Genomic DNA, 27379 nt, shown 5'->3' with positions numbered 1-27379 from the left:
GTATTTATTCAATTTAGGCCTCGGTAGATTCCCCCCACTCTTTGAAATCTTACTATGTACTCATTTTCCCAATACAATGGATAAGACTCTGTTGTCCTTGTTGAGCTCTTAGCCAAAAGACAAGGTATTCATGGAAGATAACCACACATTTGAGAGTGACTTGGGTCATGTTAATATCCCCTGTTTTCTGTGAAAGCATTGTTGGTCTTGCAGTGTCAGGCGTTGAAGGCAAAAGACAAAATGGGAGAGTATTTTTGTTACTGAGGTAACCATGAACTGATTGTTTTAGTTTCACAAAGGAGTTTCCTAAGTTGTCTCTCATAAGAAGTTGAAACAGACTGAGCAGGAGATGAACAGTGGAATTTAGTTTCATTTCGTAGCTGTATTTTACTGTTGCTGAAAAAGAAAAATAGCTTTTCTGGAATACATTGATATTTTAAATCTTGTGTTCCAACTTTGTGGAAGTTTATGTAGGTTTCAGTCTATGTGGAAAATAAGATGAAATGGAGAGAGGATAAAAGTAACTAAACCTTTCTAAAATTCCTGAGTTAAATCAATGATCAAGTTGCTTTGAAATCACTGTACTAAAAAAAGAAGAGTGGCAAGAAGTAGCGTTTAACAGCAGGTCTGAAGCGAGTTCCATAAAGATATGATCCAAATGTGTAATCAAAGCTTTTTGGATATATACATACTCCCTTGCTGTCATTTCAGTACTTGCAGTTGCTTGATGGTGTTAGAAGAGGAGCTGCATGGTTCTAAAACAACTGCATGGTTTTGGAATCCTTTCTTACTTACAAAGAAAGACTACATCCAGCAGAAGTCTTGCAAGACATCCTGCTGTATCGGTTCTTCTAGTCTTTTCCATAAAGCTTCCTGCTTCTCTCAGTGGCGTGGTTATTATAAAGGACATGCTAGTACTGAAACTTGCTCTGAGCAAGCGTGGAGAGCGTTTGCAATGCCAACGAGTATTTCTTCAGCCCTGTTGTCAGCCATTAAGCTGCATTAATGGTAGAAAAAGAAGAATACTTGGGGGCAAGTAGTAAAGCAAACCAAATATAATATTGGAAGTTTGAGAAGGAAAAAATGTGTATGCTAATAATTGTAAAGGGGAAAACTACCAACTCAGCTGAAAAAACTGCTTCAGGTTGCACTGTTGGTTGTCATCCAACTTGAAGCAAGTTACTGGATTCTTTGTCAGAATGGGAGGTTTAAAATAGAAAATAGCTATTGATTTAGGCTGGGGAAATGTGAGCTAACTAAAGAAAAGTAGAATACTTCCTAGTTGTATTGTTTGTTTGTTTTCACTTCTAGAGTGGTGAGTCCAGGATGATCTTTCATTTTCATTATACTACATGGCCAGACTTTGGAGTTCCGGAATCCCCAGCTTCATTCCTGAACTTCCTGTTTAAAGTCAGGGAGTCTGGTTCGCTCAGTCCCGAGCATGGACCTGCAGTAGTTCACTGCAGTGCGGGCATAGGACGTTCTGGCACGTTTTCATTGGTAGACACGTGTCTTGTTCTGGTAAGTGTTTGGCCATTTTCTCTGTCACCCTTTTCCTTCTTCTGACACCCTGCCTCCCTTCCCAATACAGGCTTTTTGGTCAGAGACTTTAAAAGCATTTAAGTTAATGACATACCAGTGAAAACTTTAATTAAGACATCATACTTTTTTTTTTTTCTTCACATATTTTGATGGTTTAAAAACGCAGGTCTTGAAATACATTTACAAGTCCATCTTGAAGTACATTACACATTTTCAAAGTTTCCTGGAAAGTAAATAGTAAGCATTCTTTTCCTTTTATATAAGATATACTTAGAAAAGGCTGAGGTTTGTTTTGTTGTGGTGTTTTTTTTTTTTTTAAATATGAGCATAAAGTTAGACTTGTGAATATATATTGAGAAAACTGAAAATATCAGTCTTTTTCTCTCAACATGGAATATCTTGCAGGTCTGACAGGCCACTTTTCTTAAGGTTGCAGGAAATAGGTATCTGACCTAGGATGAGAACTTGGGTATGCCCCTGGATCTCCTGCAGTGTGTAATGGAGGACGCTGCAGAATTTCCCTAGCTGTGCAGCCCTCTGGGTGGTGTGGCTTGGTAGCCAGTTGCAGTACCACATGAATGAGTAGATTTTTTTTTTATTTTTTGCTTACTCAGTGAACTGCATCATCTGTGATTGCTCATGACTTGAGTAAGCTTTAAATGTTAAGTAATATTTAAAACATCTTTAAATTTTTGTTGGATTTTAAATTCCAGATACAGACTTTGTCTCTTTGGCTGTGCTTGGAAATAGTAAGAAGTGCAGCACATGGTTAGGTGAAATAGGATTTCATTTAAACTGTAAGACACTTGTCTTCTGGTTTGGTTATATCATCTCAACTTTCTTTTTTTCCCCCCCAATTTTTCTTTTTTCCTGCATTTTCAAAAACATAGGTGTGTATCTTGATGGTGGGGACAAGTATGTGCATTGCTTGGATTAGCAGTTCTGCTTTAAATAAGGAAACTTCTGCCACATTCAATCATTCCAAATTGCTATTCCATTCAGAAACAGTAGACAATACTGCTTTTTGGTTCTGGTTCTTATAGTCCTATTTCAAAGTACAAATACATGCCTGAATAAAATAAAGCATATCTAAATTTCTTAATTTTAAGACTTGATTTTAGGGTACTGATTAATTTGGTTATTTATTTATTTATTATTAGATTATTTGCTTTTTTCATGTTAAAAAAAATATTAATAATTTTACATGTTAATTTTGTATATAATTGAAACATAATATGAATAAATTAATTTTAGATTGAATTTTATGACTAATTTTTACTTGTAATTATTTTTTAATATATTATTTGTCTTTATTAATAGCAATGATACTTTCAATGTAACTTTTTTTACAGATGGAAAAAAAAGACCCATTTTCTGTAGATATTAAGAAGGTATTGCTGGATATGAGAAAATACCGAATGGGACTGATTCAGACTCCTGACCAACTAAGATTTTCATATATGGCTGTAATAGAAGGAGCAAAATTTATAATGGGGGATTCAACTATACAGGTAAGTGTTTAGCTCTGTGTATTTAAACATAAACAGTAGACTGCTAACAGTAGTTAAAAATGAGCTCCAAACTATTTTAAAACATGTAACTTTGTGGGATTTAAATAATTTGCTTTTTCCAGTAGTTATCTAGAAGATATTAGAGGATATTTGATCAACACCTTCTATCAGCTAAACTTTTAATCCTATGTATTTGTCCCTTCTTAGATAAAATATAAAAATAACTTGTCTGTACAAATGTTTAGGGGGGAAAAAAAAAAAAAGCTAAATTGGTATCTTCCATACTGAAAAGGAAAAGTAATGCCTAGTATCACTTTGAAAAGATAGCAAGGATCTTTGTAGGATTTCTTGATCTTTGCTCTATATTTTCCTAACAATAAAGTTGCCTTATGCTATAAATCACATTTATTAGTAAAGTTACTTCCCCCCCCATCCATTAAAATTTGTGTTATAATTAGTAGAGTATATCCAAATATCATGAGTTTCGGGGCAAACAGATTAGCAAGTCTCACTGTTGTGTCAGTGTGACTTGCAGATGTCAGAGTAGCTACAGCTGGTTAAAATGGCTGGGGCTAGGTGGGAGGGAGGACTGGGAGGAGAGGCTGCCAAACAGACTTAATTCTTCTTTCATGTGCTAGGGCTTTTTTATTTTATTGATTTCTTAAAATCACGAATGAGGCAGATAAGCTAAAACATGTTTCCTCTTTTCTTTGGTTCTGGTAGTTGTCAGGTTCTTCTCTTTGGCAAATGTTTGTTGACTTGCTAGGTAAATAAAGAAATAATTTTGCACAACTACTAATCAACACCTAGGTAGTGCACCACTAGTCTGACACCTGTGCCATAAGCTTAGAAGACTGCATGATTCATCCTAATTTAGTCTCTTTATTTTCTGGAAGCTGTTTCTGGTGGTATGAAGGTATCCTCTCTAGTAACTTTTCTGCTTTGTTTTTTTAAAAAGCCACGCTCCGAGCTGTGAGCAACTCTGGTTCCCACATTCACCCATCTAGATCGCGGGATTTTTTGTTTCTGGATACACAGGAGCATTGTCAACTCAGAACACTGCCTGTCAGGTCCAGTGTGTTATTTATTCATACTAAGAGAATGCCTAAGGCAGCACACTACCCATCTGGTCTTTCTTTCTTTCTTTTTGTTATGATTGTTGAGATGAGCTTTCTTAAACCGGTCTTTTCTGCAGTGCGGGCAGTTGTCCTGGCACTTTTCTCTTTAGGCCTCAGGGTTGTGTGCAGAAAATCAATTGACAATACTTAATATGAGTATTTCTCCTTTCAAGGTCAGCTAGATAATTTTTTACCCTCGTAGGGAACAGTTATGCTGTCCAGAGTGTGAGAGGTGTTTACTTCTCTCTGCTAGTGGTGGGGAGGGCACGAAGTCATTGAATGCTTCTCTAGTATAACATTACCAAAATGTTAATCTCTGACATCTCCATGGATTTCAGAGGTCAGTAAACTGTGCAGACAAACACAACATATACTTGAACCTTTACTTGCTCCACAGCTAGTGGTTGCAGCTGCAACACTTGTGTTGGGATGGGCAGAGGAGTCTCTTCCAGTCATTTAGCACTGGTGGGACTTCCACTTGCGACTGACAGGAAGGCTCATACACTCGCCTGGGTTGCCCTGAAGCCTTGCAGAGGCGTGTGGTTGGTGTGCCGCTGCACGGTGCTTTAGTGGAAACAATTACTTGCTTCCTAATTATACTGCAGCACTGCTTTGAATAAAATGGGTGAGGTGGAACAAGACTGAAGTTTTCATTTGTATGAAATTCCTTTGTAATAAGTTAATAGTGCTTCAGCAACATAGCAGAATAACTCACCATCACTCGTTCAGAAAAATCTGTTGAAATGAGTAGTCTCTGTAAAACGAATTTGTAGCTTTGAAAGGACGAGGAAGGCTGAATTCCTTAGATCTGTTGATGTGTTTTGCAGTTATTGCAGAAAGTTTTGCAAATATTACAGTTTTGTACTGAAACTTGGAAATCAGAAAACTGTATCTGACGTTCACCTGATTCTGATTAATGTCCCTTTCTGTTGTGTCTGTTCATTCTAAGAGGCTATACAGGCCCTACGTTTTAGCTCCCCTACACAGGCTTCTTGGTTATAATTTTGTAATTGGGTTATAATATTTCTCAAAATGAACTTCATAGCTTCTTTGCTTTTTCCTGACATAATTTCACAAGACACAGTGTAGTACTTCAGTTCCTGAGATATATTTTTGTTGTTATTTTTTTGTAAAGTTGCAGGTACTATCATAAAAAGGCAAAGGTAATTTAGCAACACAAATCTTCCTTGTCTGTCTGCTTCAAGTTGTACATTATTTTTTCCAGTCCTACCATTCATGTAGTTTTGTCATAGATATTTAAACTTAAAATTACCAGACATCTGAGCTATTGTTATTACATGTTTAAAATGGAATTCTTGGTGGGAGATTCCTTCTGTTTGACAAGAGTAGTAAAATTGTCTCTGATTTCAGTTCTTCCTGTGTGGCTTTTCACTCCAGATGGCGTCAGTATTTATCTTAGCCAGCAAGACTCTTATGGACACAACCATGTCTTCCATAAGGCCTTTTTCCATGACAGTAAGATGGAGCTGCTATATTATTGTTTGTTTAAGACAAAACAAAGAAAACCTCTGAAAGTGAAGTCTCTTGTGCAGGAAGACTCCCTTTGTGAATTTCAGATCTATACTGGAAGCTCCTCTGCAATGGAGGAGTCAGTTTAAACTATTTTTAAAGCCAGCAGTTAATTTGTAAGTAGCTGAGGGTTTTTGACATCAGTCTCTGAGTTTGATATTTAGTTTAGACTAGTGGTCTTGAATTAATTCCACAGACAGGAATCTAACACTGGTTTCGTGAAGAGTCAGTTCTTAGTTCATCTTTCTTATCTTAGACATTTAGAAGTAACTGATTTATTTTTTTTTCCCCCAAAGGTATTCTGTATCTTTACAGGCTGGCTGATTTGTGTGAGAAAAGAACTGATAGTTTTTTAGGGGCGATTCTTTTCCTTCCTGTTACCTTTCTACGTTTTTTTCTGCATGAAATTTTGTTGCAAGAAAGCCTTCAGACTATTTGTCATTAGGACAGAGATATAGCAAACCAGTTTTACTTCCTATCTTTTAGGTTTTTGTCCATCTTACTTCAGATTTCTTTGCAAAACAAGGTCATTATCTGTCTTATGATGCAGTAGATCTCTGGGCTAATGGACCACTAAGTGAAATAGTAGGCCACGACTTTGGCATAAATAACCCTAGCTTTTTTTTTCATTGGGGTTGCAAATTTCTCCAGTTCTCTCCTTTTAGGCAGTTCTCGCGCACAAGGTCCTGCTGTGTTTTGTAGCCATGATAGGTGACAGCACAGGGCAGGCATGTAGAGAGTAGAGGGAGATGGAAAGTGCTGGACAGTGCCGGACTACACAAGACAAGTTGTTTCTGCGTTGTGGAGCAACTGTGGGCATTACAGACCCTGAAGTTAGTAGCCTCATACCTTGACAGTAGCATAATTCTGGAGAAATATAAAAAGGGATCATTGTTAGAGAAGACGCATCTTCACCTAAAACCATATTTCTTCATCTAGCAGGTTGTTTTTTTTTCCCTTGACCTAGTAGTTCCTTTAATTTACTTCTGTGACTGTTCAGTTGGAAGACATCTTGGGCAAAGAGGGCCTTCAGTGTTAGGGGGCTGTTTGAAATATGTTCTTCTTGCTTGCAGAAACGGTGGAAGGAGCTCTCTAAGGAGGACCAAGCACCAAGTTCTGAGCAGTCTCCTCCACATGCAACCAAAATAACCACAGAGAAGTACAATGGGAACAGCATAGGCCTGGAGAACAAAGATCAGATGGAGAAAATAAATACTGACCTGTCTACTAAAGTTCAAGATATCACAGATGGAACCATTGAAAGGTAGGCAAAATGAGGAGACCATTTAGAAGGCAGATAATAATAATAATAATAATTCAGATAATAATTCAGCCTTCTGAGACTGTATGCTTTTCTTATCTTAAGAAATGTTCAAGATCGTTCTTCAGTAGAGGGAAAGGGCAAGTGGTATTTGACTGTCTGCTTTAATTATTTTTTAAAATACAGCTTCAGTTGTGATAAAGTTCCTTGTGATAAAGTTTTACTTGTCATGAGAAGAAAAACAAATGTCTCTAACTGAAGCAGCTCATGCTTGAAAGCCTTTTCCTACAGACTGACTGTGAGAACTCTACTGTACAGTGTGAATTAGGTCCTAGAAGTGCCCAACATAGTTCAATACTGATTCTTAAATACAATGCTAACTCATTTTTGGAAAAATACATGATACCTCAGAAACACAAAGTTTTTGTCACCTACCACTTGCTGCATGGTGATTGAAATTGTATCATTGAAGACGTATGTTACCTTCAGTTCATGTTAATAAATCTACCGCTGTTAATAGATGCCTGTGGTTGAGCTGTCAGGTGAATTTGTCTTTCTCAGCCAAGTTTCTCTGCCTTGTGCGTACTAATGCCTCAGCTGTGGGCGGCTGTATTGGGAACTGGCATCTGAATTGCTGTGCCTTGAGGCCCTGTGTCACTTGGGCCTGCCCCTGTGGGGGTAGCGTGTGGATCTGTAGCCAGAGACCCCGAAACCGGACCGGGTTGTGCCAAGCTGTGTGGTGCACAGGAGGAGGCAGGGTCTGTCCCGAAGGGCTGCAGTCTGAGACAGGGTGCAGCCGTTCTGTGTAGGTAGACTGGAATTCGGAAATAACAGAGGGCTTACTGAATGCACCCATGAGTTTATCTTCTTATGTCTTTGAGTGTTTTGAGAGAAAATGATAGTGGTTTTGTGGATGTTTGAAGGAGCCCTTCACAAGCAGGAGGAGGAGTGTGGGTGTGAGTGTGGTGTTTGTGTGCCAAGACTTTGACAATCAAAGTGGGGGTTTGCATCAGAGTTACGCTTCTCTTAGAGATTGTGAGGATGCTCTTGGAGACAATTACAAGAAGGCCCTAGTGGTGTAACGGTACACAACTGATTTAGCCTGTGTCCTTGATCAAATGTGGTGATCAAGTGGGCTGCCCCCCAACAAATAAACCTAATTCTGTCTCAGCTAAAAACCAGGACATCAGGATTTGGTTTACAGCCTAAGGTGAGCACCGTTAAATCTGCCTGCAGACGTGAGTAGGTTAGGATCAGTGTGTCAGCGAGAGGCTCAGGTGAACTCTGCAGTGGAGGCACACGCTTAAATACTATGAAGACTTGCCTGTAATACCCTATGTTGTATATAAAAGCAGCCTCCATGCATAAAAATTCAGCCACTGAATGTGGCACTGACAGGGAGGGAGGACTAAGCTCAGATAATCTAATTGTTCCCTATTGAACCCGTAGGTCGTGCACCACTTCAGTCTTCACGTAGGTCATTTACTAACTTCATAGGGCTTCACTGACCCGAAACTGTCCACGTCAAGATTGTTAAAACAGAATAAAGATTGCTTGGTTTAGATTTCATATGCTGCTGCCATATGCTGCTGGTGGGTTGGTTTACTGTTGGGAAAAGGTTTGTTTTAATAGCTTTTCTCCTGTTCTACAGTGTAATGTTTACCTTTCTTTTTTTTTTTTTTTCACCCTTAAGCGCTGTCCGAAAACGACTGCGAGAGGATAGAAAAGCTAACACAGCACAGAAGCTGCAGCAGATGAAGCAGAAGCTAAATGAGACTGAAAGAAAAAGGTGGTTATATTGGAAACCTATTCTCACTAAGATTGGGTTTGGTACACTGATTTTACTTGGCGCTTATTCTTGCTGGAAAATGTATTTTCAAGAACATTCCTTGTAAGTAAACAGTAAGCCTGTCTGCTCCAGCAGCTAATTTTGCTGAAAGTTATTGGCTAGGGGTGTGACTTTAAGCAGTAAACTCCTTACACCTGGAATGGGTACAGACCGTTACAGACAATAGAGCAGTGACGTAAACTTGATCACATGCCAACATCTCAGGACTTTCCACTGCAGGTACTTAGAAAAATGAACTGCTGCCCCCAACAAAGTTGATGGTTTTTGTTTATATGAGCAGGCACAAACTTGCTGCAACTGTTTATACACTTTTTAAAATGGTATTCTACCGGATCTTAAGCAAACCCTGCACCACAGAGGTTTAGCTACTGAAGGCTGTCTGGATTTAAATTAACATGCCTGACATAAGCAATAAACAGTGTTGTGTCATTTACATTATTAATGCAAAGAAGTTATCCTTAAGTGTGTAATGTGTAATGTACTAGTGACATGAACATAAACATTTTATATTCTTATGACCTAGGATAAATATATTTTATAATTGCATATTTAATCTTTTTGTAGTTCACTGTACTTTTAAAAGCTCAGTTTGTACAAATTTCTGACCAAAAAGAATTTGATTTTGAAACGAAATGTAATTATAATTTGTGCATGAAAATAATAGTGCAACCATTCCCCATATTTTGACTCTCAAATTTATGACACGAGCAGCTAGGGGTCTGATGAAGCACTTACCGATTTCTACTCTGTTAATTTACATTCCTTATTTATTTTTTTTGTAGTTTTCATTATTTAAGGCTTGGAAATTTGAATTTTTTTTAAAGACTTTTGAGAACTTAGCCCCCACTGAAAAGCATACTGTTGATTAACGTATTCAGACTTCAACTACTGTTTGAAGGCCAACACTGTTAAAGTTCTGACATTCCATTAAGTGTGAAACATAATATTTTGTGTGTCTGTAGATTTTAATTGCTAGAAAGAATAAAATTAATTAATCAGGAATAGGTGTAGAAAGCACGTCAAAGGAAATTATAGTTGGGTCTCCAAGGGTAGTTGTAATAGAAAACAAGCGTTGGTAGTGTTCTCCCATACCCAGCACGTTCAGCTGTGTGAGCCACTTCCACAACTTCCCAAAGTCTGGAATGGTTTTTCAGGTTCCCCAGCACTGTATTGAAGAGGCATGACTTAAAACACTTAATGACTAATATTTTTGGGAATACCTATGCCACAGTCACTTTAAAATTATTGAGCACTCCCTTTCAATTGTTTGGACAATAACACTTTTCTAAATAGTAATTCAACACAAATCACTTGCTGCCCTTTAAATTCTCTTTGAATACAGAGACTGTGGGTGGCTGTGTGTAGATTGCTGCCATCCCTGCTGAGGCCCAGTGACTTGCAGTGTTGGACTGTGCTTTGAAACCAGGATTTTATTTAGTCAAATGTTGCCTTGTTGGGTGACTTCAGAAAAGTCATGTTTTCTCTCTCCATTTTTCCAGCTTGGTTGTTTTCTGTTGAATATGGTGGTTTGGGGGGTTTTCTTCCCTCCTTCTGCTTTGGTCCTTTTATAAAGCATGGTTTGGATTTACTGTTGAAAAATATGAAAAGAGCTAGATAATTACTTTGCTCCTTATCCAAAGGAATTAACTTGAAAGGTTTCCAGTACGTTGAAGCTTAGGAGTAACATACCAGGCATGGGTCCCAAATAGTCTGACATTTACTACACAAAGCTAAGTTGAGTTTACTCTTTGAAATTCTCATTTCACAATAGCTAATACTATTTTGGACTATGCTGTTTATATAGTAAACAAATGCTTTAGGAAAACAAGTGTCGTTTCTTTTAACAAACAGTTCTGAATTTGGGAAATTGTGTGTCAGTAAATTAAGACAATTTGTCCTGTGGCATTACTGACCAACTATGCAGCTCTAATAGTAAAATGACTTTACTGATGGCCATGACACAGCATAGGCAGGCAGCTTGCATATTTTAAGACATTGCATAATTGTTACAACCACAGTAACTCTTTCAGCCAACAAGAGGCTTGTGAAAAGTTTTGGGTTTTTTTCCTTTAAAGTGGGAAGACAGGTTTTTCAGTATCAGCTGTAACTGGTAGTAGGTGTTAGATGTATGTGCCTTATAAAAGATATTTTGGTTATGGAAAAACACATGGAATGTAATTAAATGCTTTTATAAGAGAAATATTCCAGATTTTATTCAAAATACTTAAAAGCAGCTAAGGAAAAAGTGCAGGTGAAACCTTCACTGAAATCATACTGTCATTTATTGCCTTTCTGTTTGCATGAGAAGGGTTTCCTGGGCCACCAGTATCCTGCAGACACTGAGCTTTAACTGTAGCTTGTCAGGTTGTCACTTGAATTTTTTCCTGATTACATCTACCATATCCTGGCTTTTTTGTTCTCTCGATCCTGAGCAGGCATTCCTCTTTTCGGGGTGGGGAAGGCTGGGAGGGGCCATCTTACATCATCTTGCACTTGATGCAATAAAGCAGGACTTGCACATTCAACAGCTATCTGTAAACATTTGGTTTGGTTCTATGATTGTATCTGTCTTGAGAGCCTAACTCTTAATAACTCAAGGACCACGAACCAATACGAGTCTTGGACAAAACTATTTTGTACAGTGAATTGTCCATGGCAGCATGGGCGTAGGAAGGCAAATTAAACGTTAGATCCCTTAGCACATTCCAGGAGATAATCTGGGTAAAACTCTTTCTGGTCTGTCGGTAATCCTTAAAAACCAAAATCTGGGGGAGGCTTGTTTTCTGTACTGCAAAATGAGCCCGTGTGATACTTTGTTATTCTGTAGGACTTAAACTTCCAGCAGTTTTGCACCACTTGGATATTAAATAAGAACAAATACAGGCCAAAATGAAGAACTGTCAGTCCAGTGACCTCTATCATAGGCAACGCTTAAAGAAAGAGTAAAACTGAAGGACGTGCCTTCTGACCCCTCTCCTGCCTCCCCCCTCCACCCCAGTTTCTGGCAGACTGCTGGTTGGTCTTGTGCTGCTTCTGAAAATGCTGTTGCACTCGATTCAAAGTGTTGTGGTGTTGGGTTTTTCCCTCTGTTCTGGAAAGACACCAGTGACAATATCTGATGCATAGTGGACTTCCTTGAATTTGATTAATCAATGTTTGCCTCTCATATGAGCACTTCTGTACAAATCATGCACGTTTTTATAGAAGAATCACTAACCAATATTTGGACCTCTGTTGCAAGGGGTTTGCAAATCCAGAATTAGTCCTTCGGGTTTCCTGTTTATGTTCTTGGTGCAGGGACAGTCTGCTTAGAGTGACGGTACATCTGTATTTTTCTTGAAATGTATTAAGTAAAATAATTGAATTCAATGTGAAATAGCAATTTGAAAAAAAATTACAGATTTCTTTTATGGAAGTGAGATGCTGCAAGTGAAGCTTAGCTTTTTCTGTTAAACCTTGAGTAAAATGGTTTACTGGCATCAGTTTCTATCTCACTGAGAAGGGAAGAGGTGTAAATGTGTATGCATGTACGTGTGATTGGATTGCGCAGGCAATTAAAAAGCCTGGCTAGCTTTAAGTTTAATGAATGTTAACCAAATTATTTAGTTTGCTGTTTGGTGTTATAGTTGAACCTGAGACACTTGAGGACTGCACAAGAAACTAAATTAACAATGATAAGAGGAAGTCTTCTGCATGGCCAAGTGGCTTAAGTCAGGGGACGAAATTTGCAAAGTTGATGTAACACACAGTAGTCTTCCTGGGCTTTTTTGTTTCCCCCCAAAGTTTTAGGTCAGTCTTTCATTTTTTTTTTATGTACAAAAAATAAATGTGTTGAAAATTGCATCTCTGTCTGAGTCTTTATTTAAATTGGAAGGATAAATACTTGGAAGAATTTTTTAAATGTGTCTTAACTGATCAAAGAAAGCTGCTTTATAGATCAGTGTAGTGCTTGCAGAACTTAGAAGCATTTTACTGTAGTACCTTGTAAGTACCAAGGTATTTTTCTGCGTTCTTTGGAGTAGAGCTTTCCTTCCCCTAAGGACAAAACGTCCAGTGTTGGGATGTCTTCCTGACTGCAAGAAGCCTTTGCCTAGAAACACTTATCTCCATGCTGCTGTGCCAGGACTGGCCTACAAAGCCATGAGAGGTGATGTCAGTGCTTTGAGATGCAGCCTTCTGTAGTCCCACTGAGGCCCAAGAAGCCTCCTGCAGTGCTTGTGGTTAAACGCACGCGTAAGCGGTTTGCTGGGCTGAGACCTAGACCTGAGGCTCTCCAGCGAGTGTGGGCCTCGTGCTGTAACGTGGAAATACCTTCCAGAAAGGCAGTGGCTTTGCACGAGCACTTGCTACAGCCGGGCAGCAGAGGGTAGTTGCCGCAGGGAGTGCGTGAGAAGCTGTTTGGTGTTTTTAGTGAGCTGCAAACCCCCTGTCTGATTTTTCTTCTTTTCTTTTTTTCTGTACTGTGTACTGAATCGGTGACTTTCTTCTGCATTGTATGTCGCAGGCCGAGACTGACTGACACCTAAGCCTTCGAGACTTGTGAATATTCTGCAGCTATAAACTGCAAATTATTGACATGCAAAGCGAGACATGACCCCCTCTTCGGGAACAAAAAGTGAGGTCTGTTAAGTACCGAGAAGACCTCAGTTATCTGTTTACAGCATAAACTGCGTCGAGGGGATGGAGACCACCAGCAGCGTGCTACTTTGCAAAACAAAATAATTTGCCGTCTTGTGTTTTTATAATGCCTGTATCAATGTAGAAAGATGTAAAAGAAATAAATTAGGAAATATTTTGTTTTGTACTGCCATTCTTACTGTATTTTTATACTTTTTGGCAGCATTAAATATTTTTTTAAATTGACAGTATGCTGTTGTGTGCGCATTATGTTAGAGAGAAACTGTTAAGAGCCTGTTTTGCGGAAAAAAATGTTTTGCCTGAAGGTTTCCTGATACCCTGTCTTAACTGGAAAATGGCAAAATGATTATAATATGCTTTATGCAAATATTTTTATTAATGCTAAGTATTGTAGTTTGAGCTAGGAGGAACTCTTGCACATTTCTTCTGTAATACACCACTAAGAATATTATTTTGTTAATCTGACCAGTTGGTTTGGTTAATCCTTCTGACGTTTGCTATAAAATATGCACAAAATGTTCAGCGTCACGTTGTGAAGGGAAAGTGTTTTGTTGGCGATGCTGTCATGGGAGGAAAAATGGGAAACCTGACCTCTTGCTACCCACAGCCGTACACAGTGGGTGTTAAGGGTCAGGTGCAAAGCACACAAAGTCAACGGTGTCTTTAATTAAACGGGGTTTGGATTGTGCCATCACTGTGTGTTGTATGAATAATACTTTACTTCACATCTCCCGTCGGTGTGCTCCCTGACACAGTCTGAACAGCTGGATTGGAAAGGGGTACATTGGAATGCTGGTTAAAGGAGTTCTTCCGATGGCCTCAGCAAGGCTTCCAGCCTGGTACCTTCTGTAACAGGGCTGATCGAAATTCTGCACTCACTGACGTTCGCTGACAGTTTCGGAGAAACCTTAATTCACCAAAAAACTATATTTAATACGATTGTCTAAACTAGGATGTGGAGGGCTTTATATGTAATTTGTACTTTGCATATTTTTATTACAACGGGTTTTTGTACAAATCATACAGTTGCTGAAAGTAAAGCATGGAAGAGGAGGGAAACCTAGGCCAACTACGGCTATTTTTGCTAAAATAAGCAGCAACCTGAAATCTTAACAGAACTTGGTTTTGAGGCTCATTCATGAAAGCAACTATGTTCAGAGTTGTCTTTAACTTGAAGGTGAAGCTGAATCAGGGAGTACTTAATGCCATTACTTGAGCTAAATATATGCTTGACACCATCTTGAGATAGTCTAAATCACCAGAGTCTGGTTTGTCTAAATATTTTAATTTCTTTAGATGATTAGTATTGTTCCTAGCAAACAACATCACAACTTGATTCAGCTTTCATTTTCAAATTGGGGCTGCTGTGAGACCAGGAGTGTTTGTGATGAGAGATCAAGGTCTGGCCAAAATACTGCAATAAACCCTGTTGTTGTTGAATTTCGGAACAGAGCCTGTTTGTACCACTTGGTGCATCTCTGGGTACAGCGTTCAGCCTTTCGTGCCTGTTAGCTCCAGCTGTCATTTGTGTGTTCAGGATTTTTGGCCTCTTTGAATTGCGAGTAAGTATAAGGCATGTGACTATTGGACATGTGCACGTGCTTCATTATACTGCCTGCTGCTATCACAGGTAACCATCAGATAGGCAACTAATTTGTTTTATCTTCTGGAATGAGAGGAGCTGAACGTACTTTGGCCCCTGTCATGGTGACAAGTGCTGACTTCTTTGCTCCTTAAGTTTTTTAAATGGCTTCCCTTTGCTAAGCTGCTGGACTAAAATTGATGTCAGGCTAAATTAATGAATAGGCAAAGGGAATTATAAAGATAGAGCAGTTCCATAAAGAGCTTATTCAGGTTTTATTGAGGGCTGCCTTCTGACAGCAGAAGTCTTGGCTGGCTGGTCCAGGAACTCCTAGTACGTGCACGTGTTTTGTTATTTCCACGCAAGGCCACAATTCTTGACTGCCACTGGGAAAATGCATTTAAAAAGGTGAAGGGGAGGGACTGCCTCTTGAAAGAGAGGGCCTTAGAAGAATGATGGACTTGAAGATTTTCAAATGAAAAAGCTGTGATTTACTGGCTGCCCTTTTTTTTTTTTTTTCCTTCCCCTCGAAGAGAGATGTTGCAGAGGTGCTTGTCAGGCCGGCAGTGGAAGTGGTGGGCTGGGGAGGAGCTCGGAGTGGCTGGTACCACTGCCTGCTGCCTTGGGAACACGTGGCCCAGCCGAGGAGAAGCTGCCTCCTTGTCCTGGTAAAGCCAAAACTGCTTTTCCATAGGGAACAGGAAAGCCTTATGGGTTCCTGCACTAAGTTCTCACCTTTTTACTTCTCTTTGAGGTTCTACTCTGTTCTGTCTCTCAAAGAGGTACTTGGCATCTACAGCTTGTTAAAGAAAAATCTTTCGAGGCAAATGACACCACCTTCATTGCTTTCATCTGGTCCTTTCAATAATTAATTTGCCCTCTTGTTATACAGACACCTTGTAGTAGCTTTTTAAAAGCTACAAGGAATCCTTTAGCATTTAACAACACTTACGGACCCCTGTCTTTTTTGTCCTCCACTCCTAGGTATGTCTTGCTGGTCACAGTTATAGAAGTACAGAGAAATGATCATCCTCAGCAGGTCTTTCAAGTCAGTCATTCTAATCGCCATCTACTTTAACACAGGCTGTAAGTTCAGAACCAGCATACACAGGTCAGTACGCAGGACTGGAACGCAGTTAGCTAGGTACATGTACCCATTAGGCAGGGAGTTGGGGGTGAGGGGAAGAAGAGGGAGAAAAAAGTAAAGCCTGAGAGCCTTCACCTGTCCAGTGTGGAGCCCATCTTCCACCTCGCTCACACCAGTGCTGAACTCCAGTACTTGGGCAGAGTTCCTACAGTGCAGGACACCCCCTGCCTCTGCAAAGGGATCCCAGCCACCTCAGGTTTCTGTAGGATGGACAATTACAGACCAGTTAGTTTCTGCAAAGAAGATTCTGTCACACAGCAGATGGCCTGTGCCTCACAGCACAAGTGTTGGGAATAAAGAGAGACACAAGCACGCCCATTTCTCCTCTCTGCCTCACGGCAACTTACGCCCTTGGCTCAGTTTTTAATATGGTTAGTTTTTCCAACTAGTTTTAGGCTGGTCAGACTTGCCTTGCACTACAAATAGCCTTCTGTCTGCCTTCCCTTGACTCGCCAGCTTATTAGCCTGGATGCACTTCTAGGAATTTCCATAGGTATGTTGGTTAATTCTCACTTTCCAGCCATAGAACTGCACTGTCTCACATCCAGGACCTGCCATCACCTTCTAGTAGTTTCTCTGCTGTTGTCCCCCTCTCAGTGACGTTTGAACTCGTTGCTGTTCAAACACCTTAACAGTTTCCTGAGTTGGGGACAGGACGAGCTTCTCTCCCCCCCCCAGCTCACCCGACTGTACCGCACACGGAATTCTCTTCCTGCCCCTTTCTGTCAGCAACACAAGCTGCATTGCTGTTTGTTGTACTTGAAGAGGAACCCCAGAGGAACTGCCACCAATTTTGAAAGCTCATTACCGCTCCCCAGTGTTTTCTTGTAGTTCCCATTCTGCTCCATGTTAAGTTTCTGATTAAAAAAATAAGCTCTGTTGCTTTTCTCATTTACAGCACTTGAAGAATAGCTCCAGTATGTTTTTATGGCTGTAAAACATGTTTCTATCTCACAACTTACTCTATTAACCACTTAAAACCCCAAGAAACTCCTTGCAATTGTGTCATTTTGAAAGCGCCTCAGATTGTGGCAAAGGTGATGCCTGAAAGCAGCAGCCCAGCCTCTGTCGCGAGGGTTTTGGGTAGGTGCTTAGTAGCTGTAGTTGCAACATCAGATAGTAGCTACCACAGTTCAGATCCTGATTTTATTTATTTATTTATTAAATAATGAGCACTACTCTAGGGAATCTTACCCTTTTTTTGTGCTACAGGCTTATTATTTTATCACAAAATAGTAAAAAAAAAACTTTGTGGCCTGCCTGGAACGGTCAAGGCTTCATCCCTTCTATCAATAAGAAGCTTACAACCCAAGATTTACAACAGACTTTGCTGCAGTGGAGCAAGCAGGTGTGTACTGCTCCTTCTGAATTTGAAGACAGAGCTACAGAATCATTTTTACAACCCTGAATCTCTTGCTGGTTAAAACCACCAGTCCCAGGTAACAGTGCCGTACGTGCAAGCTCCTAGCTGGAGGATGCAGCGGTTTAACTCACCCTTGTTGGGAGGATCTGTGCTCTCTGGAGGGAGAGACTGCAGCCTAACAGAGTAACGCGGTGTGACAGTCTGGTCCCACACACCTATTTCCCTTGACTCTGTTCAAGTGATAACCACCAGTGGTGACCGTAATGGATGCTATCTGGTTGTGCTGGACCCATCCAAATCAGAGGAGACTGAGAACAACACAATGGCCAAGGGCTGTCTTGTGCAACTTGCTCCAACAGCAGAGGGCTTGCTGAGTGTGCACCGACTGAAATATGGCTGGTATGCAAATCTTAGTCCATAAATAGTGGACAGCCCAGGGCCCATGGAGCTCTCCTGAAACGACAGCGGGCTGCACACCAGGAGCTCCCTTTGAGCAGTGATGCCTCTCAAGGTTACTCCTCGAGGTTGAGAGATTCCTTCCCGCAACAGATCCTTGGTTAGTGACTAATAGCTGCTAAACTGCAAAATCTTAGTTAAGTGATATAAAGGATTGATAATCCTTTAGGTATAAACCCTTGCTCAAGCCTGGGACTAGGATTGGATCTAGCTGCACCTAGAGTTTAGAAAGCAAGGGGATCCTTTCTGAAGCCTTGTGACTCAAGGGAAGGGTCTTCCTGACAGTTTTGTCTGACCCTGCCCTCTGAGGAGTAATAATCAAGTGAACCTCGCCATCGAATCCTGTTAAATGAACGTCACATTAACCTTTGAACTTTGTTAATTCACTATTTTATATCAATAAATATATTATTACATCTCTTTTACGAGTGAAGTGTGTAAACTCATATAACCCCCTCATTCTCCACTCCCCCACCCACAACACAGAGAAATGAGACAAACTCAGGAAATGAGAATGCTGATGCAATTCTGAGCATGGCGTACATCACAGCTTCAGAGGGTGTGGAGAATTTTACAAGAGCTCCAAGTCCTAACAACTTTAAGGCTTTTAACTGCTTGCAAATATTATATTTCATGCCTTATACTTCTTGTTTGTTAATAGCTGAAAAGAGATGCCAGTAGTGGGACACTGCTCATGACCAACATGGATATAAAGGTCAGTCAGTCCAACAAATAAGACCAACAAATCTTAATATAATTGTATATTTTCCATTACCCGCCTTTCTCACAAATTTATTGCAAGGTTTAGCTGAAAAGGTTAAGAAGGCATTAAAGGCTCTCTCTTAAGGGCAAGGGGGCGGGAAAGCTATCCTAGCTACTACTGCTCGTTAACTACATGATGGCGCTTTTAGGATACAATACATTCAAGTGCCACTTTCTGTTTTCTTTGGGATCCCGCCATTATGTTGTAAATGCAGACGATGCATTCTCTCCTTAGTGCACAAACGGCTTTTCTTCAGATGTACAACTGCAGGTGGAACAGTGGGTGATAGGGCAGAGTCTCATCTTGTCTTCTCTGAAACCTACACTTCAGCCCCAGTTCCTGTTAAGCTCCATGGCCAGTGGTCAGCACACGCTGGGCCACCTGCCTGCCCTGTGGCTCAGCACACAAAGCCGAAGGGAGTCCCAGGACATTAGAAACACTCGGGGAGTGCTGAAGAACCTTGGTTGGCTTGCTCTCTTAACGCGTTTGTAACTTAAGTACTGGTTTAGCCACAGTAACAACAATAAAACAGACTACATCTAAGCTATTTGAGAGAATACTTTCTTGAGAAACCGCACCTTTATCAGTAAAAGAAGGAAAGAAAAAAACAACTCCCATGCCTCGGAAAAATTCTGAATGCTTCCTTGCTGCTTCAGAATCCTCATTTTTCCTCCTCTAGCTTTTTATCGCTGCTTCTCCTTGTTCCAAGTCATACAAGTTTTGACTGAAATTTAATCTATTATTGCAGCTGCTTCGATTTTGATTAACATAGTTTTGCAGCTAAATAGCTCCTGAACTGTAGCTTCCCAAATGCCACTGGGCATACATCAGCCTACATCCTCATTAATACAACCAACTGATACAGACTTTTCCTACCTGATAAACTTTCTGTGGATGCCCAAGCAACACTGCTTATTGCCCAAACAAGGTTTTACCCTTCAGATTTTTTAAATTATTTGAAAACCACAGAAGTTGACTTCAGTATTTCAAGGGGTTTTTTTAGTACCTTGTATATTTTAGCTCTGCACAATATATTCCTGATCTTGAACAAAGTTGCATGCCTGCATCACACAGCTGCAGCAAACGCTGTTGGGGCTTGCTGTCTGTATGTTGCAAGGTATTTGAACCCCAAGGCTTCATGCAAATGAACTCCTGCCAGTGCAACACGCGTACCCCACAACTCGTTTGCAGTACTGAGCATCATCTACAACACGGGGTTGCAGAGCGCACAGCTGAGAAGTTTACTGCAGCATGGCTGAAGTTCACAGCTGTTAGAATAATGACACTTGTGAATAGCCCTACATGAAGCAGTTAATTTGATCCCAAAGGAACTAAGTGCTTAAACAGAGCCAACAAAATCAAGCTTATACAATCACATTTAAAAAGTCACAAAAAAACAACAAAAATCCCCTGAGAAACTTAAAAAGCTTGTGCTTGTTGCTAATTCTCCACTCCCCCCCCACCCCCCCCAACATCCTAAGACGGTTGGAAAAGCCTCATGAAAGCAGTTACCTTGTGCTCACATTGTTCTACACGTATCTAGGTTTGTGGCTGACTCAAATACAATATTTAACTTGACACCACCTACATTTTAAGACATTATTTGAACATACAATTACATGAAGCATTTGCTCCATATACCAGTTCTTTCTCCAGGGTTCAGTTTGCCCTGCATTATCTGCTTCTGCACAGCAGACTTAAGACTGGGAAACACTTATATTCCTTACTGTTTTGTGGAAAAAGAATAGTAACCAAATATTCATTCAAATATTAGTCCTCTGTGACCAGCACCACTATGATTCTCACTTTCAAAAGACCGAAAAGATGAACAATACCGCATCCTTTGGGTGATCAGTCACATTCACTGAGTAGCTGGACTGACTGTTCTTCTTTAACAACAGGCCCAAGTTTTCAAGCAAAGCTGTACTGAATCCTATGCTTACACCTTTAACTGATCTCTTCAAGGATTGCTGTTGTTCCTCATCATTTGTACTACTGGCACGACAATCCCACAAAAAAAAAAATCTATTTAGCAGATAAATATTTAAAATTAGAGCCTATATACATGTCATGCCTATTAATTAATAAGCTATAACTTAGAAATTCTAGATTTAAAGTTGCTTTTAAATAAGCTGATGTGACGAGGCACTTCCAAATGATCAAAACTGAACATGTAACTTGGTAACATACAAGTACCATTACACACATTAAACACATGAATTACTCATCACACAACTGATGTCTCAGACTAAGCTTATAAAAAATCACAGATACCAGGCTGCCTGCTATCAGGGCAATGTTTTAATTCCTTTATATTTCAGAGCACTGCATGCATCCTCAATTAGTCTAAGAAGGCTCACCTACCTAGAAAGCTTTAGTTTTAGCATCTCCACAGCCCTTGGAAGAAGAATAGAAATTACACCACAGAGCAGACCAGAAAAGATAAGACCAGGCTGCCGTATCGCTTGCAGTCTCCCCAGCTGAAGCTACAACAGCGCTGCGAAAAGAAGGCAGAACTACTAACTTCTGAGTTTCACATACATCACCAGGAAGGTTTTGAAAAAAAGCCAAGATCCGCAGTTGACATGGAAGAGTAGGGCTTTATCTTCATAGCAAAATCTATGCTTGCACATCCATCTCAAGCTCTCAGCCACATTAAGAAGGTTCACTTAAATTTTAAAACTATAAACTTTTCCATAGCAATAACACTTAACCAAAGAAAAAGATTTTTAAAAAATATTTTATTAGAAAAAAATTAAACCCAAGTTATTCAATAAACAACTGTACAAACCATATTTCTTTGGTCAACTTGTGAAAGTTACCTTAATTTCATTAGCTACCCATATATGTGAAAGGAAGTTTTCTTAAATAAAGAATCTGTGCACACAACAAATGAAGCTGCTGTTGCTTGGCAATTGCTATGTGATCACCTTCTCAAAGGTGTGTGAGACTGCACATGTGACTTACAGAAGAACTCAAAACTCATCAGAAGAGTGCAGGTGGGAGACCGTTGCCAAAAAGTAATCGCCAAGAACTTGGTATTTTCCATTGTGAAGAAGTATCTGTGGAATTGTTGCTCTGCAACAGAAACAGAATAATTCTCTAAGTTTTAAATAATCATTTAATTCTGTCTCTGGCACATGTATTAAAATAATGGGCAGCATTTCAAGTGTCAGTATCTTGTGGGTTGCTTTAGAGTACTGGAAGACTGAACTTGATCAAACCTTTATGCAATTTTCCCCCACACCTGTCAAACGAAGGGACCGGGGCTTAGGTTTGGTTTTTCAGATGGGGAAATTTCCAGTGAAATTTTAATCAAAATATATCTTTAATTTAGCATATCCTTGATGACCCAAGGGCCAAAACAAACCCAACCCATACATTTTTAACTTTTCTAAAATTCAGCTGAGTAACATTTTTAATGTTCCAGATTGAAGAAAAACTAAAATAACTGATATAAAATATGGGAGCAAGAACTCTAGATCAAACAGCACTTACCTCGCCTTTAATTAACTGGAGCCACTCATTAAGATAGTTAACAAGAGCAAACGCATCAGGGATGTTGTCCCCTTCTGAGCAGAATTTTAGAAGAACTGCCATTTGGATTCCTTTTGAACAGCTGCAACAAAAATGAGGAGGCATTTCTATTTCTTTTCTAAATCCAGAACAATTGTATTTATATATTCAGAGCAATCTGCATACAGCTTGTTAAAAAAACCCCAAAACAAAACCAAACAAAAAGTACAAACGTTTGCATGTGTACAGAAATATCTATTTTCCTCTCCAGACTTGCTTGGTTTCATTTTCACACTTCGTGTTCTTTTCCTTAGTTTTGAATTTGCTCTTTGCTGTGTGAGGCAGGAATCTTGGGTCATGGAAGAGTTAGTTACTCAGGGCCTGTTTCACGCAGTTAGTTTGGACTTTTGTGCTGACGGGGCATTTATACAGATCCTTTGATACAATCACTTCCCTTTCTGTGTATTGCAAACAGCTGTTTTGCAGGCTTCATATCACTACTTTACGCACAATATTACCATTTTGTCATTTAGATATTAAGATTGGTATTATATTTTAAATCTGTCTTTTGTTTTGCATTTGTATACTGTTTCTATACTGAAGTCAGTACAAAAGTGAGCATGATGTTAATAACTCTCCCACTGTTGGATGCAACAGTTTGGACAGGTGTCAAAAACAATATTTAAAAAAATAAAAGTGAATTTTTCACCCGACACTTACAAAAGAAACACCTTTTGCAGAACTAACACAGTTTTACCATAATGAGTAAGTTTTACTATCCAAAATTTGAAACTCAGGCATGCGTTTGGCACAGCTTCTGATGCAGACACCTTTTAACAAAAACCTCACACCTAACTGTTTGCTGGCCCTGAAATCTTAACTTATTCTTAGTGCTCAATTTTATTTTTTCCCCACAACTGATAATGGAACTATTTGTCACAGGAGACAATTTTAGTTCAAGTATCACAGGTACAGAAATTTTACTATTTACAAATTGCAGTTTGCATAAAATCAGATACCAGATTAATCACAATCTTTATTAAAAATAAAAATAAATAATAAAGCCTTTAGTAAAGGCTTTATTATTTTCCTTTAGCCCAATCACTTATATTTTTATCATATTTTAGCTTTATGATGCAGAATTCCCTATGGTTTTCCTCTTAATTACGGGCTTGATCTGGAAGTTCTATTCCCATAAAACTCTTTTCTATGAGAAGAGGGACTTTCCTTGTCCCTACATAGCAGTTTAAAAGATAATTTTACCCATATCTGGAAGTTCTATTCCCATAAAACTCTTTTTCTATGAGAAGAGGGACTTTCCTTGTCCTATTACATAGCAGTTTAAAAGATAATTTTACCCACGTCCTAAAACCAAGACTTCCAATATCTTTCTGTGCTTATCTTTAGGCAACTCACCTCTCAGTAAACAACAGTTTTGTGATGCCACCTCCAGGAATATGTAGAACTTTTTCTGTATCATTTATTCCAGGGTAGGCTGCTACTTTTTCCATTTCTTTCCAGTTTAGCTCCTGCACAAGGCCTCCAACTGCTTTCTCAAGATCAGGTGTAAGCAGGTAGCGTAGTGGTGTCCTAGGGATAAATCAAGAACACATTCAGTCTGACAACAGGACACCACCAGTGTTACTACTTGTGACTGAAAGAATGGTTGTGTTGGCTGCTAGCCAAGGGCTAGCCTAGTGAAACTATCACACAGTTCCCTCCCAACAAGTAAGAACTGATAACTTCCTATAAAAAAAGAACAACTTACTATATTAAAGAAAATCTTCAAAATGCAGAATAATGAAGAAGAGGTAAGAAACTAACCCATATTCTAATTAACTGCTGAACATCTAAATCTGTGACCTTTATGTTAGCAGCTCATCCCTGGCATTGCTTGCAGCCACAAGAAATTAGGAAGTTAAAACCAAGGTTCTGGTGCCCGACAGTGCAGGCCAAGCACATTTTACTTACAGCTTCTTAATCTTCTCAGCCCTTTCAACCATGGTAACTAACAACGTTCAGCAACTAATCCTGTATGACACAATACTTAATATACTACGAGAACATTTTATGACCTATGTACACAGCAAAGCAAAAGAACCCTGGCAAAAGCACTCAGTAGAGGGGAAATATGTCAGTTTGTCAAAAAGAGCAGAAACATTAGTTAGGTCTGTCAGTGATGCAAACATACCCAAGAAGTTGCTCATCATCACGCTGGTACGCATGGCTGCTAGACAGAAGAATGACTCTGGCACATTTGCTGCTTTTCACCCAAGAGAGCAGTGTTTGACAGAATGGCCTGTACTTGTTCTTCATGCAAAGACAGAGAAAAAAAAAGTGAAAAATATATTGTGCCCCAAAAAAAAAAGCCAAAAGCCAATAATACTCGGTGTTACACAGGATGTTCACCAGTCATGTGTGTTTTTCTTCATATCCACTTACGTCTTCAGCTTCAGATACATTTTTAAAAAGCAGAGAACTGCTCTGGTTGTTTACTTAATCAAAAGTACATGTATAATGATAAAAGTTATCATTGAGACCATGTTAACAGCAGCAGTACCACCTGTTTTGTGTGTTGTTAATAAAAAATGGAAAAAGCTTTAGAGTAAGATGGGATGGTAGGATCACACAGTATTTTTCCACACTCTAAACTGCTAAAAACAGCAGCAGAAAGTGTTTTCTGGTGTGCTACCCTGCTTATTTTAAATTATAGCCACTGTCCTCTTAACAAGTCATTCTAAATTCTTTTTTTTTTTTTTACATAATGAATGCAGTTTAAATGAATATAGAACATGATGAAATAATTAAATTGGAGTGACATCAAAAATTAAGCTATTACAATAAAAGACAAACACAGAAAGATAGTAAGTGTAAAGAAAAAAAAGAAACGGACAAAATCCAGACCATTTTGTCTTTTCAAGGCTGTTAATAACTAAGGACATATTTACACTAAAATCTACCAACACAGGTGGGTTGTTCTGAGGCTCTGAAAAACAAAACAAAACTTTAACCCACAATGAACGCAGGAGTCAAGTTTTTGTTAGCTAAAATTGTATCAACTGCAGAAGGTGTTATAGCACATGTTGCTCTTTCTAAGTATGTTTTTTGGGGGGGTTTGGGGTTTTTTTTTTAAACAAAATGTTTTATAATGTGGCATAATTGTTCTAGTTTTGCTTATTTACTTTCACAATTTACGTAGGCCACTTAAAACTATTTGCCAGCAGAACTATTCAAATCGAATACTGAAGTAAGAACAATCAATGAACATTCACACCTACCTTTATAAAAGGTGATCTGATCTGCAGAACTACAAGCTTCTTTGAAGGTAAAGAATACACTGCAAGAAGAAATAATTAAGTTTTGTAAGAAGAAAACAAGAAAGAGATCTGGGTTTAGAAGTATCCAGATTTATTCAATTTATAAACATCAGCATAGTAAACCTTTCAGCTATCAATTCATATGGGAAAGCCTGAAAATATCCGCAGTGTTAAAAATGCATATTTTTGAGCATTGTCTTCACTGAACTTAATTTCACTTGTCATAATCCAAAGGATCGAATGAAAAAAAAAAAAAAAAAATCTGCCTTTTGTAATGATTCAGATAATCTCTTTATGCAGCTTTGCAAAGACTGATGGACTATTCTGAGATTTTCATGTTTAAGAGGGGAAAAAAAAGATAAAATACAATGATCAATATAGGGAAAGTTTTTTTTTTCAAGGGGGAAGAGGGAGAAACACCACATAAGGAAAAAAGCAAATACAAGTGGGAAGGAAGAATAGAGGATAAATATCCTTCTACACCAGAAATTCAGCTTGCATTCCAGCAGTTTACTGTAAGTATGTGCACACTTTGTGTTGCTTTGGATTAAAACTGCAGAGAGTTTTGGCTGCACCATAACATGGTTGAAATTCAGTATTTCTTATTGGTTCCATATGTCAAGTTGGTTATCCAAAATAAAAAGAGGAACGGTTTTCTCTGTGAAATATAAATACATTCTTATCTTTAAGTTACTGAAGTTCTTATTACTGACCTTAGTTTAAACATTGTTCACAGAAGCAAAAAATAACAACAACAAAAAGTAAATGTGACATTCTTGCACCTTATGCAGCTTGTAAATATCTCCAGCATTCAATACCCACCTTCAGCATTTATACTCAGCTCCATTGAGTTTTCTTCTGCTGTTGCATATGGATTATTGCCAACCATTGGCACCAGGCAATCAGTGTAGAAGTAACCAACCTTAGTCATGTTAAGTGTGGAAATCACTAGATCTATTGCCAGCTGACCAACATTTCCCACTGACACTGCCGGCTGGAATAACAAAAGTTAAAGAATTACAGTGTGTTTTATGGACAATACAACGTGCTCTTCAAATAGCTAAAGGTTAAATTACTTCAATTCTGGACAAACATGGTTTCTAAAAGTGGCTGCTCATTCTCTGAAAAGGGTGACTATTTCTTAACAGAATACTACTGCAGATTTTGGTCCCTGTCCCAGAAAAACATGCTGGCCACTTCTGTGAATAATCCTGTCTCACTGTGAACTTAAAGTGAGAAAAGTCTCCTTAAAGGGAAAAGTCTCCTCCCTCTCTTTTTTTGGGTACAGAGTAGATAAAAGTCACTCCAACAACTAAGGCCGAGATTGCCAGGCCTCAAGTGACACCTAATGGCAATGTTAATATTACACATCGAATTTATAAATCTCAGCTTGAGTCATATACAAGAGTACACTGTTTTTAATCTTTTAAGGGCGAAAATGTTAAGGGTCATCTTGGACTCATTCCACAGAAACAGCCCCGGGTTATCACCGGTCGGGGCAGATACTGACCTAATCTGATGGCACAGAAAGAAACATTCAAGTTTGTCTTCCAGTGTCAGTTTCTGTAGAAGGACACAGCGGTAAAATTTCCCATTGCTTCCCTCTAATTTATCAGCAACTCCGTGTCAACGAATTGCTGCCGCCACCAGTTGTGGAAACACCAAATCTGATGCCGTAAGCCCGGGGTGAAAGAGGACGCAGCAGCACTTGCAGACGGCCATTACAAGCTGGCTGGTACTCAACAGCTGCTGCTGCCAGGCAGAGCACACAGCCGTCCCCCCGACC

The 27379-nt window shown here is 39.2% G+C and overlaps 2 protein-coding genes across 2 annotated transcripts; one reads left to right on the top strand and one right to left on the bottom strand.

Annotated features, from left to right (window-relative positions):
- Positions 1-1311: 1311 nt before the first annotated feature.
- PTPN2 (protein tyrosine phosphatase non-receptor type 2) lies at positions 1312-9747 on the top strand (the record flags this gene model as incomplete). Its single annotated transcript, XM_010174806.2, has 4 exons — positions 1312-1521; positions 2895-3053; positions 6775-6965; positions 8656-9747. Coding segments are annotated over 4 exons (762 nt in total), but the record flags the coding sequence as incomplete, so codon positions are not given.
- Positions 9748-21489: 11742 nt separating this feature from the next.
- PSMG2 (proteasome assembly chaperone 2) lies at positions 21490-26587 on the bottom strand (the record flags this gene model as incomplete). The annotated part of the gene is made up of 6 exons (XM_010174805.1): positions 21490-21838; positions 22259-22379; positions 23693-23866; positions 24468-24586; positions 25555-25613; positions 26416-26587. Coding segments are annotated over 6 exons (738 nt in total), but the record flags the coding sequence as incomplete, so codon positions are not given.
- Positions 26588-27379: the final 792 nt, after the last annotated feature.

The sequence above is a fragment of the Antrostomus carolinensis genome, unplaced genomic scaffold (assembly GCF_000700745.2).
Source record: "Antrostomus carolinensis isolate BGI_N321 unplaced genomic scaffold, ASM70074v2 scaffold7679, whole genome shotgun sequence".
NCBI lineage: Eukaryota > Metazoa > Chordata > Aves > Caprimulgiformes > Caprimulgidae > Antrostomus > Antrostomus carolinensis.
This window is presented reverse-complemented; position numbering and strand designations above follow the sequence as displayed.